The sequence below is a fragment of the Eublepharis macularius genome, chromosome 12 (assembly GCF_028583425.1).
Source record: "Eublepharis macularius isolate TG4126 chromosome 12, MPM_Emac_v1.0, whole genome shotgun sequence".
NCBI lineage: Eukaryota > Metazoa > Chordata > Lepidosauria > Squamata > Eublepharidae > Eublepharis > Eublepharis macularius.
The window spans coordinates 36525229-36541187 of record NC_072801.1 but is presented as its reverse complement, the minus strand read 5'-3'; the positions used below and the strand labels follow the sequence as shown (position 1 = coordinate 36541187).

The following is a 15959-nucleotide window of genomic DNA, read 5'->3' as shown; positions in this document are numbered from 1 at the left end:
GCTCTCTTTGCCAGATACATCTGACAAAGAGAGCTGTGGCTCTCGAAAGCTTATGCTTCAGTAAAGTTGGTTAGTCTTAAAGGTGCTACTGGACTCTTTGCTATTTTGCTACTGCAGACTAACAGGGCTAACTCCTCTGGATCTTTAGAAAGAAATAGCTTAACGTTGCTTCGTGAAAAGTCATCCCTGGGGTATTTGCCATCCCCCACAGATGGCTGTGAACCAAGATCAGAAGGTCTGACTGGATCCTGAAAGCACGGCAGCCTCAAAACGAGGAAGCTACCATTCCGACTCAGATGGGTTACCCTGAACTTTCTCCTTCTGACTAGGAATAAATACATGAATTAATTATTTATTACAGTCAAAGAACAGAACAGTGCCAGAAAAGTTTATTTAAAGATCTGTAATACTGATATTAAAATAATAAAATAAAATATAAAATAATTAAAGTAAAATAAAAACTAATTCATTAAAGTAATACAGAACTACGATATAGTCTCTACATCTGGGCGCTCTACCCATAATCCTTGGGCTCCTGGTCTGAGAGATGAAGGGAAACACATGATTCCTCAGAGATAGGAAAAATGAAGCAGCATTCTATTCCTCAGTGCCTCAAGGCAGGACAGAGAGAAATCTTGTAACAAAGGGCCATATTATGTTTTAAACAGGACAAGCGGTATGTAAAAGCCCAAACTCCTTGTGCACCCTCACAGAAATAGTTTCTTATCTGTATTAAATGTAAATGCATTTTCAGCTTTTGCACCACACCTTCTTAAAAAAATTAAAATAATCCTTATTGCGCGTAAGCGTTTTCGCTGGCTGTCACACAAAGAGATAAATGCTGCTGTTCTCAGGAGGCAGAAAGAATAAAGTTACTGGCTCACCCACAACTCCAGACATCTATAGCTGGTGTGTAACGTTCTTCACCTAGCAGCAACTCAGGTGGTCGATACCATAATGTAATGACTTTATTCGTGTATGGACGGCTTAAGGAGAAAGAAAGAAGATTTCTGTAAGAAATTGGAGCATATTTTGTGGAGCTGCAATAGTTTAGCAAACTGAGTTGTGTTAACCATGGGGTTTCAGAAAACCAATTTTTTGGCTTTGCTTCGCCGCCTTCTCTCAGAGACTGAACTGCATCAAATCAATTCTCTGGGGAGATCTTCAATGTAGTTATGAATGTGTCTACCTTAAGTGTATATATGCTGCAACCATGAAATCAAGGACAATCACATGGGTCTTCTCCAAATCTCCATCAAGAGATAGCTTGCCAGTCAACTGGGTTAACATTTTATCCAAGTCATGTAACAGGTGCTTTCACAAGTGATGCTGACGATTACTACAGACAGTGCAATCCTAAGCAGAGGATTGCAATCCTAACCTTTCTATATAGACTGAATGGGTTTAGAAGGGTATAACTCTGCTTGGGATGGCAGTTAGATGAGAAAAAGCTATACAGCCATACTGGTCCACACAAAATCCAAAAAAAGAGAATGAAATTAATGTTAATGAGCCCAAAGTTACAGTGGGATTTGAACCCAGGGACCAGGTGTTACCCACAAGTTCACTCAAGCAACAAAGCACCATGATTATGAAATGCGTGAGCCCCGTTGAGACAAACAGGAAATATGCCAGAGAACTCTCATGCCCTTTCATAATTCATTTCAACACAACTCATGCAGCAGGAGATGGTGGTGGATAGCAACTGAATCCATACACCCCACACCCCATCCTCCACCTCCTCCCCGCAAAGCATCTCACCTTTCTTCTGAACTGTAGAGCCGGGCAAGTCCAAAGTCTGCCAATTTGATCTGCCCACTAACAGAAATAAGATACAGTGGACAATCACTAACAAAGGTTTATACAAATGCACAAGTAGGCAACTGAATGTTACACCAATGTAAAGATAACAGAAGTGCTGGCACACCAAATCGTAGAACCTGGGCTCTTCTGCAAGGGAACAGTCCTTCCCACACTGGAGAATGCCAACTGTATTTCTAAGAGCTTAAAAAGTGACCCAATGGATCTGCATAGAACATAAGGTCATTGTGCGGAAACTGATGGATAGACAGACCAACTGAACTGTCCATCACTATTTAAAAATTGGGTATTCTGGGGTGCAGCCAGACTATGGTTTTTGCTCAGACAAAAACCTTTGTGAGCAGAAATTTGAGTCTGGATTAACCCCCCGCCCCTGACTGTATCCCTTATAAATTACGATCCAACTGAAGTTAGTATTTTGAATCAATGAAACTGCCTTATACTGAAACAACACCTTGGCTCACCTACTTTATCTGAGAACCCAAAAAACCATTGCCAGTAAGAGAAAGATCATTCCAAACACTTTTCACTGGGATGCCAGAGCCTGAATCTGGGGCCCTTTGACAAGCCAAGCAGATGTTCTACCCACTAAACTACAGTCCCTCCCCCATTGCTGCAGCTTCTGTGTTTCCCTGTCCTGCTCTTCACTCATCTCTTTGCCAGTTCCCCTCCTCTTCCTCTTATGGTTGTGGGAAGCACACACTAGAACAGGATGGGGGAAAAAATCTGCATTCATTCCAATGGCTTGCTATCTTTCAAAACACACAGGAAGGATTCTCAGGATTGCAGAAATTCAATTCCTAGTGAACGTGACCAATGTCTAAATGGGATGCCCTCCACTGAAAATAACCATTCGAGGTGAGATTACAGTTCCATCTCAAACATGTAACTTGCAATAGCTGTTTCACAAATGCTAACCAACTCCTCATCAAAAGAAGAATCTGCATATTTTTCCTCAGCACTGAAACTGCTGTTCCTAGGAAGGCTTCAAACAGAATAATGTTGCACATTCCTTCTCTCTTCTCAAACTTGCCAGCCACTTCCTATTCACCCAACTAGCTCTGTGATTTATATGGTCTAATGTGCTGTACACTCCAGAGGACAAGGAGATATGTATTCTGATTAATATTCCATGGTCCATTCCGAATTTAGCAGCACAAAAATCCCACCTATGTTGAACGGGAAAATGTCACAAGTTTATAGGCCTTATGTCAGTATAGAGAAGCTTGAGGATACAAAGAGGGAGCCTGATAAAATCTCAGGTGGGTCTGGGAGATTTCTAGAAGTTAGGGCTTGCATAACATTGTGATGGACCCAACAACCTACTGCAGATTTTCAAGGAGTTCAGGAAAAATGCAAGTGTTTTCCACTTGAAAACAGAGCTATTAGAATGACAGTTGTTCCAGAGACTGTTATACAAAGATGGAGAGAAGGAAGCAGGGAGGGTATAGGGGTTTGTCACAGGGGTGGATGGAGGAAATACTGTAGGGAGAAGGAAAGAGGTGAAAGAGAGGCCCCCTTCACAAGTTCTGGCAGGTTCCTCACTGTGCGACTGGACTCAACCCCACAGCCTGCACTGTGCAACTGGGTCATAGTTTTCTCAAGTAGAGATTGCTAAGGGGAAGCTAAAGAACAGGATGGGGGGCAGATAAAGATAGGCTGGTGGGTGGTTGGGAAGGACAGAAGGTAGCATGAAAAAGGAAGATGCTATGGCAGCTTTAGGGGAAGGGAAAGGGGAAATATTAGGACAGGAGAAAATGAGATGACCCCTCACAAGTCTTTCAGGCTCCTCCACTTTTAATATTTATAAATTGCACTCTCTACTTGAAGGCATCCAAAATGATGTACAAGTTTTAAAGACATTAATCCAACAATCCACAATAAAATATTAATGAGAACAGCAGCAGCAATAGTAACTACATGAAGTAACTTCAACAGCCAACTGTATCAGAGAATCTGTATTCACCTGTTCACAGAAGGCTTTCAGAAAAGACAATTTTTACTTATTGGAGGAATGATACCAAGGAAATAATCAGGAAAATCACCTTTAGAAAGTCCACAGTGCAAATACAGGTATTGAAAAAGGTCCACTCTAAGGACTCACCATTTTGCTTGGTAAATAGCAGAATACAGTAAAAGCTTTCCCCCAATATATCAGGGGATGGAGAGGTTTGAAGAAAGGACATAAGAGAAAAGGAATTCCCTACCATTATAGATTTGGATGGACAGAAACCTAATTCCCATGTAATGTACTAGATCCAAATGGGTCCATCATAAGAGGTAACTCAAGCAGCTTGCCTGTTGTTTAATAAGATGTTGGAGCACTTGATGTCTCGGTGCAGAAAGTTCTTTTTGTGACAGTAGTCCAGCCCCTCCATCAACTGCTTCATGAAAGACTTGATGTGGTCCTCAGAGAAATGCACTAATCCAGATTCTAGCAATCCCATGAGGTCGTGGTCCATATATTCAAACACAAGGTAAAAGGCACCTGGAATAAATGAAAGAGGAGGAAAGACAGCACTGTTAAAGATCAGAAGTCTTACAAGATTTGACTGGAGTTCAGCAGCACAAAGAGGAGACTTCTGTACCAATGCACCATAATCTAAACATGGATCAAACCGCTCACCCCTGTTTCAAACGCGCAAACAAGAAGGTTCAAAAACATCTCCGTTTTTGGTAAAAGAAAAGAAGTTGCTACTGAATGCTCTTCTGCCTTTCCTCCCAGCTGCCATCACCAACTTAAAAAACTCCAGCTCATCACTTGCCTCCAGGTCATGCAAAATTGCCTGACCAAATGAGCCAAACTCCCCAATATCCCACTCCCCCTACAGATACAGCTGCTGATATAAGGAATCTTCCTCCCTAGGGAAGCAAATTTTTTCCTCTTACTGCATTTTTATGATTTATGAGCAAGCAATGGACTAGAACACACATTTTTTTAAAAAAATCTGAAGACCCTCAAGATGTAGAGGAAATTTTGACATCAAGGGACATTGCCACCAAGGTGGTTAAAATAGAGGTCCTACCCAAGATATTTTCAGATCACAATCCAGTATCCATTACTTATAGAGGGAAAAGGGGTACCTTTAATGTAGAGACTAAATGAAGCTCTGTTACAAAATGGACTATCAAAGACTGTAAAAATAAACTAAAAGAATATTTTGAATTAAACTTAAACAAAGGTACAGATATGAGAATGGTCTGGGAAGCAAGTAAAGCATATATTAGAGGTTACCTAATTCAATATAATGCTCAATTGTGATGCGAATCGTTCATTAAAAACAGAACAAAAAATACAAAAATACAGATATAGTTACATAGATATAAATAAAATTACTATAAAATGCATTTTGCCTAAAATGTAAACATTAAACAACATTAAAACCGAACAGTTTCTAATCTGTCAGGTGTTTACTCTCCTGGCTACCACATTTGCCCTTATTTTCCTAGTAGCCAGGGCATAGAGGGCCATCCTATTAGAAATAAAAGGGTCTGTATCTGAAAGAATAAAATTTAATTTATCAAAGTCAGACAGAAGAAGGAGACTAGATAAAATATTCATGAGAAATTTTCCCCTTGGTTCCTGGTATAAGGGACAGTTTAAAACATAGTGTGGTAAGTCCTCAGTTGAGGTTCCACAGATACATATCCGCTGATCGATGGGGTTTTTTTGGAATCGCTCGAGTAGCATCTCAGTTGGCATAGACTGGAAGTGTAATGGCGTAAATGCTACCCTAAGCTTATAGACTGTGATATCAGTCAGATAACGTGCTCTAATGTGGTCTTTTTGATGGTTTTATACCATGGGGCAAATTTTATTTTACTGATTAAAAAATTGTCAATTAGTGCATCCTCTTTGTATACCCATTCCCTTAAGTCAACATTGCTTCCCAAAGGTTGGAGTAATTTGTCTGGGATGGTATATCGAGAAAATGCTCAATTGAGAACAAAGAACCAAGAGAAAAAGCAACGTATTTTGGAGAAGATAAAGAGCAAAGAGGAAGAACTCAAGAGAGCTCCTGGAAATACTAATATATTGCAACATATCAAGATTTTACAACAACAACTATCGATATTAATGTCAAGAGAAATGGAAATTAAATTGAATTATGCTAAACAAAGAACTTTTGAATATGCAAATAAGCCAGGAAAATGGTTGGCTTATAAATTGAGAAAGGAGAGAGAAAAGTGAATGATATTGAAAATACAAGAGGCGGAAAAGGCACTAAGAGACACCACAGATATACAAAAGGCATTCTATCAGTACTACACAAATCTGTATAAGGGTTGTGATGTGTCAGTGGAAAAAATAGATGAATATATTAATAAACAGAAGTTACCTAAGATCACGGAACAACAAAGACAAATTATGAATGGAACTATAACAGTACGATAAGTGGGAGAAGCCATAAAAAAGAGTACGTTAGGAAAAGCTCCTGGACCAGATGGCCTCCCAAGTAACTACTATAAGTATTTTGAGGATGAACTTCTTCAGCCTTCACAAAAGATAATGAATTCTATGTTAAAGGGAGGGAAAATGCCAGACTCATGGAAGGAGGCCAACATAACACTTATTCCAAAAGATGGACAAGATCACACATTGACAAGAAACTATAGGCCAGTATCACTGTTGAATAATGACTATAAGCTGTTTGTATCAATCTTGGCAGAAAGACTTAAAAGTATCCCATAGGACATTATTCATGAAGACCAAAGTGGATTCCTACCTAGGAGGCATCTAAAAGACAATGTAAGAACAGTATTGGATATTCTGGAATATTTAGAAAAACATAATGAAAGACAAGTTGCTTTGATTTTCCTAGACGCCGAGAAGGCCTTTGACAATTTAAACTGGAAATTTTTGTTTAAGATATTGGAAGATATGGACTTTGGGGGCAATTTTATTAAACGGACTAAGTCGATTTATACAACCCAGATTGCACGGATAGTTGTGAATGGAGAGTTAACCAAACAATGCGGAATACAAAGAGGCACAAGACAAGGTTGCCCATTGTCACCTTTGTTATTTATACTGATGCTTGAAGTTTTGAATAGGGACATAAGATGAGAGAATTCGAGGTGATAAGGTGAAACAGGAGAACTACAAACTGAGAGCCTTTGCAGATGACTTGGTGTTGATTTTGGAAGACCCTTTGAACGGAATTGAAACTCTAATGACAAAGTTGAAAGAATCTGGTGTAGTGGCCAGTTTTAAGGTTAATAAGCAAAAAACCAAAGTCTTAACTAAAAATATGAAAATACAAGATCAAATGAAACTTGAGAGCAAAACAGGGTTTAAAGTTGAGAAAAAGGTAAATACTTGGGTATTACTTTGTCAAATATGAACTGTATGTTATATTAAGACTTGGACAGCAATTAAAAGGGATATGCTAAGATGGGATAAAATTCAATTATTGCTGTTGGGAAGAATAGCTACAATTAAAATGAATGTCTTACCTAGAATGTCATTCCTATTTCAGACAATTCCTGTATTGACAACAGAGGTACCATTTAAGCAACGGCAGAAGGATATATCGAGATTTATATGGCAAGGCAAAAAGCCAAGAGTTAAATTTAAGGTTCTACAGGATGCAAAAGAAAGAGGCGGCTTGGGCCGCTCAGATTTGAGATTATATTTTGCAGCTAACTGTTTGGTTTGGATGAAGGAGTAGATACTGTTAAAAATAGATGATTACTGGATCTGGAAGGGCATGATCTAAAATTTGGGTGGCATGGGTATCTATGGTATGACAAAGTTAAAGTCATCGCAGAGTTTAATAATCATTATGTAAGGCGTGCAATCCTGAGAGTATGGAATAAATACAAACTTAGGTTTTGTTTGAAAATACCTCTCTGGCTGTCATCACAAGAAGCTCATTTTAGAAGGGAAATGGTTAGTCCACCTAAATGGTTAACTTATCAGAATTTATTGGAATTCTCTCAGGACCAAGTTAAAATTAAATCAAGTGAGGACTTAGCAGCAGAAAGGCACGCCTGTCAGTGGTTTTCATATATGCAAATTCTGGAGAGATTCAAATTAGACAACAGTCATTATGACTTTGAGAAATCTAAAACTGAATTTGAAATAGCCCTTTGTACAAATGATGAACATGTTATTTCTAAAATGTATAAACTTTTGTTGAGGTTTGAGACGGAAGAAGAGAAAGTAAAAGAATGTATGATTAAATGGGCAAAAAATTGTGGACACGATATATTAATGGAGCAATGGGAATATGTGGACAAGAGGGCTGAAATTTACATTAAGCTCCAGTATTAAAGAAAAGTTTTACAAAATGATGTATCGTTGGTATGTGACTCCTGAAAAATTGGCTAGAATGTATAAGGGGGGTGTCAAATGTATGTTGGAAATGTGCCAAAGAAGGGACATTTTTTTCATACGTGGTGGACATGTTAGAAAGCAAAGAGTTTTCATTGCATGCAGATACAATCATCGATTCAGAAGATTTTGAAGATTAAACTTCAGCTGAAACCAGAAACTTTTCTGTTGGGAATAATGGACGGCCAGTTGGAAAAAAGCTTTAGAACACTATTTTTATACTTTATTACAGTGGCAAGAGTACTTTATGCACAAACGTGGAAAACTACAACATTGCCTACAGTGGAGGAATGGTTGACAAAAGTTATGGAGTTTGTGTCAATGGCAGAACTTACTGCATTGATTAGAGAAAGGACATTAGTTAACTTCTTGACTGAATGGAAACTTTTTGCATGAAATGGATAACAAGGATTTGATGACATCTGCATTTATGGATTAAGAAACATTAACAATAGAAAAAAAAGAGGTGTTTTATGACTAACCTAGAATAAGTGTGACTCTAGAAATTATATATACTTGTTGCGAAGAAAATCGGAACTCAACCTGTAGTGTAATCTAGGTTTTTGTTGTTTTTTTCCCTTTTCCTTTTAATTATATAGATATATGTATTGTTAGTGTGTCATGTTCAGAATTGTGGGTTTTTTCTTATTCCCTATGTTTATTGTTTATTATGTTATGGTGTATAGTTTATAGTTTAAATTAAATAAAAATTTTTAAAGGAAAGATGTAGAGGAAATTTCAGGCATTTGCAGCTGATAGGGAAAATTATTGCCATTTTGGGCACCCCTGACAAATATTTAGATATGGCTGCTCAAGTTCATTAGCTGGCTCCTTTTCCACACAGAGAATGTTCACTGCTATGGAGGGGATCCCCAACGTGACTTAAGGGTCGCTTGGTCTGGAGTTACACGCACTGTTGCTGAGCAATAGTTTCTATAGCAGTAGATACCTTTGTCCTTCTTGAAATCCAGTGCATCTTGTTTATCCGTGACTATTTCTTTCATGTTGACAACACTGCGGTGGATCAACTGCCGGAGTATCTTGATTTCACGAATTGCTGTGATAGGGAAGCCCTCCTTTTCATTATCTAGCCGCACTTTCTTCAAAGCAACCAACTCACCTGCCAAATTCAAGTTGCATCTGGTAAGAAGACAGATTGTTTGCCCAAGAAAAGAACGGTCCTCTTAATACTACCACCCCTAATTAATTGGAGGAAGTCATTAAACTAGGTACAAGTTTTAAGGCCCGTAATGAATTGCTGGAGATAACTGATTGGGAAATTCCCCACATCCCACAGTGCAGAACTTCCAAGCTGTGGACAGGAAGCTTCACCAGTGGAGGAGGTGCAGTTCATTTGAACTGAAGAAAGTTTTTCTTGCAGTGCCAATTATCATCATCCTCCACCCTCAACTCTTAGCTTTAAGCGGATCAGAGCCCTTAAAAGCACCCTGGACTTGGGAGTGATCAGAGCCCGCTACGACCCTAATTGTTCCTCTCCAGGAACCAACAAGCTGTTAGGAGTTCAGAGACAATTCCCTGCTCCTCCCTCACTAGCTCTCCCCCAAATGGTGCTCAATTGCCCTCTGAGTTCTATGCCTCCTAGAGAGCAACAACTGTGCTCACATTCTTCACCAGGCCACTCTGGGATTTCTCCCTCCCACTCCAACTCCCCTAACAAAAACTACATTTTGCTGCGTAGCTGGAGAGTCCCCTTGGGTATGAAAAAACACGTACCTACCATTTTCACTTTGCAAAAGGCAGGAAACAAAGCACCAAGCTTGCTATTGGTCTATATTCTAATGGGTAGGGTGGAGGGAGATAATTTATTAGGAAATCCCACACATCAAACACGAGGCAACAGCACAAACAATGTTGACCTCCGGGGCTAAATCAGCTGCTCCCAGCTCACCTGGCCCTGAACCTCAGTTTCTAATGGTTTTGTCTTCTTCACAGGTTAAAGAATTCATGCAGCATGGGTGCAACTAATGGAGAAAATTGTTTTCCTCTGTCTCAATGCCCCACTCCCCATTTCAGAGCAATCACAACTTGTAAAAAAATTGTGGCATCCTGACATAGCAGGGGAAGGGAAAACTAGGTCTGGGGAATGTGCATTTCATAGCACACAATTTCTGGACAAAATAGGGGCTGAAAGCAGGCCAATTCCCACCACTTTCATAGCATCCCCCCCCCCACTACCACTCAACTGCTCCCAATACTTTCTGGTGCTAGGAGCACAATAAGCATTTTGCAAACCAATTATTTTCCTGCCTAGCTGAGGAGTTCCCTAAGCTTTACCTTGTCTAAAGCTGGAGCAATTTCACTATCCTAATGTTAATGAATTAAAATTTAGCCTGCACTTTATACCATGTACAGTACTCAACAGTTAACACAATGCTTCAAAATAAACAAATATGTAGCATGCACACACAGCTGACAGATAGATGCTTCACTGTCCTCTCCTCGATCCTCAAGGTCTTCCTGCTCCTGCAGCTCTGACTGTTGTTCCTCCTTCAGGTGCAGTGACCATGGGTAAAAATACACCCTCACCAAAAACAGTTTCCTAAACTAACATCCAGCAGCTGGGTATTATCAGTCTCTGTGGGGAAGTGGAGATTTTTCCTCTGTACCATGGCAGCTTTTCCCTCTCTCTCTTCTTGCCTTAGCAGTGCAGCTGGAAGCTGGAGGGAGGCAGCCTTGAACTCCAACTAGGTTCAGGCCTGGCAGCTCTCTCCCCTCCCAGTGGCCTCAACAAGTACGCTGAAGCACAGAACAATCCAGTTTGCTATTAGTGGTGATGGTAACTCTTACTTAACCAAAACAGGCTGATATGGGTTTTAAAGTCCTGGCTGTTTTCATTTCACTTGGTTAACTGGGAGATGCACAAGTCCTTTGTGTTCACCCCATCTGGGAAGGGGAAAAGAATGTGCCTCCAGGGGAAGATAGAGCCTTTCATACCATTAGAAGTCCGGATTAACAAATTAAACTGATTGGCAGTAGATTCGGCAGTAGATTCGGCAGCACAAGTGCTTCTTTCATGCAATGTACACCACACCTGGAATTTACTGCCATAAAATGCAATGAAGGATAGTGTCTTAGATGATTTTTTAAAAAGATTAAACAAATACATGAAGAATAGGTCTAACAGCAGCTACCAGCCATGAAAATCAGTAGAACTTCCATGTTCAGAGGCAGTTTACCTCTGAATATCAGACACTGGGTGCAAACAACAGAGAAACACTATTGCCTTCAGACCCTATAATTTGCTTCATGGACACATATTGTTGGTTACATCAGAATCCAGCTGCTGAATTATATAAAACTTTTGGTGTAACCCAACAGGGCTTTTATATTCTTACTATATCACCAGCACCCTCTCTTGCACAATTTGTTGTGACCTTATTTCTTTAGTTCATTTATACCCCACTTTTTCCCCAATGAGGACTCAGTGGCTTACATTATTCTCCTCTCCTCCATTTTATTCTCACAACAACCCTGTGAGGTAGGCCTGACCAAGTGTGTGAGTGGACCAAGATCACTCAGCAAGCTTCCATGGCAGAAGCTGCAGAACAGTAAGGATCATATAGCATTATGAACATTGTGCACTACAGAAATCATTAATAAACCCTGAGTGCAACTGCCTCCACTTAACCATCACCCAATTTAGCACACGTGAAAATTCTGTTAGCCAACATGCTGTATTTTACACAGCAGTTATTTAAGACTCAAAGTGATATGAGAATTAAGGGGCAGAGAGTGCATGCTGAACACCCACCTGTGTCCTTGTCCTTGGCTTTGTACACTTGCCCATACGTCCCCTCGCCAATAATACCAATGATGTCAAATTTGTCCACACAACGCTTTCCCCAGTCACTTTCTGTTTGTCTCCTCTCACCATAACGAGGACAACAGATTCTGGGACAGAAGAGAAGCAAAGGAGAAAGCTGTAAAAATTGCAAGTGCTGTTGACTTGGACAAAGCTTGGTTGAACAGGAAGGACTGTCTTCTCCAAACACGTTTCCAAGACCAAGATCTCAACACAGGAACTCCTGGTGCTGCAAATCATCCACAGACATGTCATGTGTGAAAAGTCTGTAAAACACCACTAGCTGTAATTTGTCATCTTAATATAATCACATGTATATTCCACTCTTCCTTGGAGGAGTTTATATACATGGTTCCCAGTCACTCTTCCACCAAAGTTGTTTGCACATCAGATTAGCACACATGAATACATGAAGCTGCCTTAAAGTGAATTTGGCCAATCTGACTGGAATAGCTCTCCAGGACATCAAGCAGCGGCTTTTCCAAGGGCTGCTACCAAATACTGAACCTGAAAAACATGCACTCTGCCCCTAGGCTACGGACCATCCCCAGTAGACATGCTTTGTTTAAGCAAAATAGCTGCACAATTCTTCAGATTATTGGGGCTCTTTTAATCTATATATATAATGAATTATTACAGTGTTCCATATGCCTTCAGTGAAAAATGTGACTTCAGTCTGCACAGCATGAAATAAAACTGAAGACTATTTAACCAATTTCTTGAACAGCTCTCTGAGAATGTAATATGAAAAGCTGCACGGGTGGCACTTCCTGGGTTGCTTCCCTTTGGAGGACAGAATGCAAGAGTCTTGTGGTGTCCCTGTAGTATCTGCTTCATTTACAAATGAACAAAGAGAACAAGGATAGGGAAGAGAAGCACTCCTACAGGATAGCAAATCCACCACTCAACATCCAATTCCCAGAGAAATCCAGTACCCTTGTGATGCTTCAGCCAGCTCACAGTAGTGATACTTTCTCTGCCTCACCCAGAATGGAGAACTGCTGTTTCTCCGCACACAGCTGCATACATCTGCACCCTTCCCTCCACTGGGTAGGCTGTTTCCCAAGCTCTAATGGGCAGTTGCATAAAAGCCATCGGGGAACAATTTCAGAATAATGATCACCCATTGAGGAAACAGCCACAGTAATTATGGAACATTAGCATTCTTTTGTCATTGGCCCAGGGCTGGCTGCAATCCCTTCAGGCCACACCCATTCATACTGACTAGGCACCAAACTCACAGCCCCATGTATTGCTGCTTAATTTTTAGTTTGCTTTTATATTTTTTAGTCTTTGCTCCAGATATTTTGAGAATAGAAATACAAGTTGTAACAGCTCCTTCTAACACATTAGACATAAGAGCAGTGATCAGCCCTTGCAAAAACAGCACACCTAACTTCCAGAGAGTTATCTGCTACCTCACCTTTTTAAAAAGGAAAAGGTGTTCAAAAACCTATTTTCTATATATGTGTGTGCCATCAAGTAGCAACCGAATTATGGCAACCCCATAGGGTTTTCATAGTAAGTGACGTTCAGAGGTGGTTTGCTAACTGCCAGCCTCTGAGTAGCAACCCTAGTCTTGCTTAGCTTCCAAGATCTGATGAGATCAGGCTGTCTAGACAGTCCAGGTCAAGGCATTTTCTACGTAAGAGCTATTCTAACTTCCCTCTCCACCCCCAACATGACTCACTTTGATAACTGAATACAGGTACAGCTCGTATTTAGAAATCTTAAATGATGACCGATCTATCTGGGGGTTAAATTTTAAGGTGCTGCTAACTTTTAAAGCCTTATTCAAGCTTTAAAAAAATTCTTCTTCCATATGACTCCCTGTGTACATTAAGGTTTTATTGCAGAGCCCTAGTCCAAGGTGCCTTCATTGTCTAAGGCAAGACTGGTGTACATTCACACTTTTTCAACAGTGGCACCTTGCTTTGCATAAGTCTTTCCTCGATGAAGTCCACAAGACTAGCTTGTTCCCTACAGGCCCAGCTTTAGGGTCCTAGGAACTTTCAAATCTTCTAGATTTCTTCCTTTCTCCTGTTTTTAATGGTTATTTCAGAATGTATTTTAATCATTATGCCAAGATACTTTCTAAAAGTGTTTTTGCATGATATTATTGTAAGTGATTATAAAGTTGGGCAGAAAGTACAAATAAAGGAATCTGGACTGTCCTAACTGCAGTGCCCACAAGCAGAAGCTCTAACTGAAGTTTAGGAATACTATTCAGATGGTTCAAAGAAGGGTATGTCCACTATATAGCAACAGGAACGACCCCCTCCTCCAATCCCGTGGTATCAGCTTATAGAGAAATTTACCATTGTGCCTATGACAGCTAGTGTAGCACAGTGACTGGAAGACAGTATCAGGAATCAGTAAGTCCCCAGTTAAAATCTTGCCTCTGCCTTGAACTCACTAGGTGATGGTCATGTACAAACCATTCTCCACCTTAGCCCTACAACCACAGCAGGGTGATAACAATACTGACCATCCGTACATGGCTGCAGTGCTAATAAGTATGAAGCACTTTAAACAATCTAAAGCACAACAGCTAATTCTATATAACACAAGACAACTTGAACAGAGATCTGGCAAGCTGTTCATGTGGGAAGACTTGTTCCTTAGCTCAAATGAGCAGCTACATTCGTAAGGCTGGCACTTCAGACTTTATCCAGCTCATTCTGACTCTCCATACACCCACTTCAAACTTTGCAGATTTACCATAAACTATATTTTGGCAAATTGCTGCAAGGTAACCATGTAGACCTCCTTACTTTGGTCTCTTTCTCAGTGGTGGCTGAGGTGGTGTGGCTGCCTTTGGTTCTGGAGACTCAGGAGGTGAAGGGTCTCCACCAGGAAGCTCTGGGGGGAGTGGGAGGTCCATGAGCAAGTGTCGTGGTCTTTGCTCTTTCTCCTTCTTCACAGGTTTCGGAGGAACAATCTCCTTTGGACTACAACACCACAGAAAACAAGAACATGCATATAAATTGTTCAGATGCACCACACCTGTGACAGCAGAGATAGTAACTAGTTTCATTGATACAGTGATTCTTTTACTGAAAGGCAACAGCCAAGCATTCTCAAGTATATGGCCAACACAAGGGTTTGCCTTGTGAACATTTCATTCAATATCTGCTATAGATTCAAGTACCCTGGGAATTTGAGCTTCTGGTTTTTCTTCCAAAATCAACATGCAACATTTAACTCACATGAGTGAAGTCAAAAAGTACCTACATGAGTTGGCAATAAAGAGCTGCTGGAGATTCAGAAGACTGGACAGGGCTTCCAATACCCAATAATATGTGAATTTAGAGTTGTGCACACAGCCTTCTCTCTCTCTCATACAACTACCTATTTATTTGTCTATTTCATTTATACCCCTTTCTCCCCATCAATTCAATGCCTCCCTAAGATTAACACAGGTAGGGAAGGACAGCTTGCAAATGAGACACCATGGGTTCAGATGTATTACCCTCCTCCACAGTTTTTCAGTTGTATTTTCAGCGATTTACTGGGTACGCAGGATCAATAGGTCAGGAAATAAGGGGCTGCTTCAGAAAAAAGCAACACTGCCTCACACTGTGCGAACTAATCAGCCATCTCATCCAGATCATCCAAGTCTAGTATTAATTACTTGGACTTGCAACAGCTACCCAAAGTCACAGGCTGAAGCTTGTTCCAGCTCTGCTGAGAACTTTACATAGAGATTTCACACGGTTTCTTTGACAGATGTGCTATTACTTTTAATATGTGATAACAGCCTTTAATTATGAGAGCCTCACAATTATCAAACTGCTTCTCTCTGTATACTCCCCTGAGCCAATTATGTGTCTCAGGCAGCCACCTCCTTAAGATGCCCTCCCTCAAGGCTGTCCCTACAGATACAACTAGATCATAGGCTTTCTCCATGGTGTGTCCAATCCTTTGCAATGGCCTAGCAGAGAATGGATATGGAGTGCACTTTCACTTGCTAACATT

General features: G+C 40.4%; 1 protein-coding gene across 6 annotated transcripts in view; it reads right to left on the bottom strand.

Annotated features, from left to right (window-relative positions):
- Nucleotides 1–15959, bottom strand: part of CDK12 (cyclin dependent kinase 12) — a 106946-nt gene that overhangs the window by 78809 nt on the left and 12178 nt on the right. For all 6 annotated transcript variants that reach the window (XR_008597944.1, XR_008597943.1, XR_008597945.1 and 3 more), the window contains exons 3-8: nt 14756–14932; nt 11931–12070; nt 9108–9278; nt 4120–4309; nt 1762–1818; nt 885–986 (exon numbers count right to left, since the gene is read on the bottom strand). Coding sequence is in view for 3 of the 6 variants with exons in the window: in XM_054992572.1 (XP_054848547.1) it covers nt 885–986; nt 1762–1818; nt 4120–4309; nt 9108–9278; nt 11931–12070; nt 14756–14932 (837 nt within the window). In the remaining 3 variants the exon portion in view is untranslated. The remainder of the gene's footprint in view (nt 1–884; nt 987–1761; nt 1819–4119; nt 4310–9107; nt 9279–11930; nt 12071–14755; nt 14933–15959) is intronic.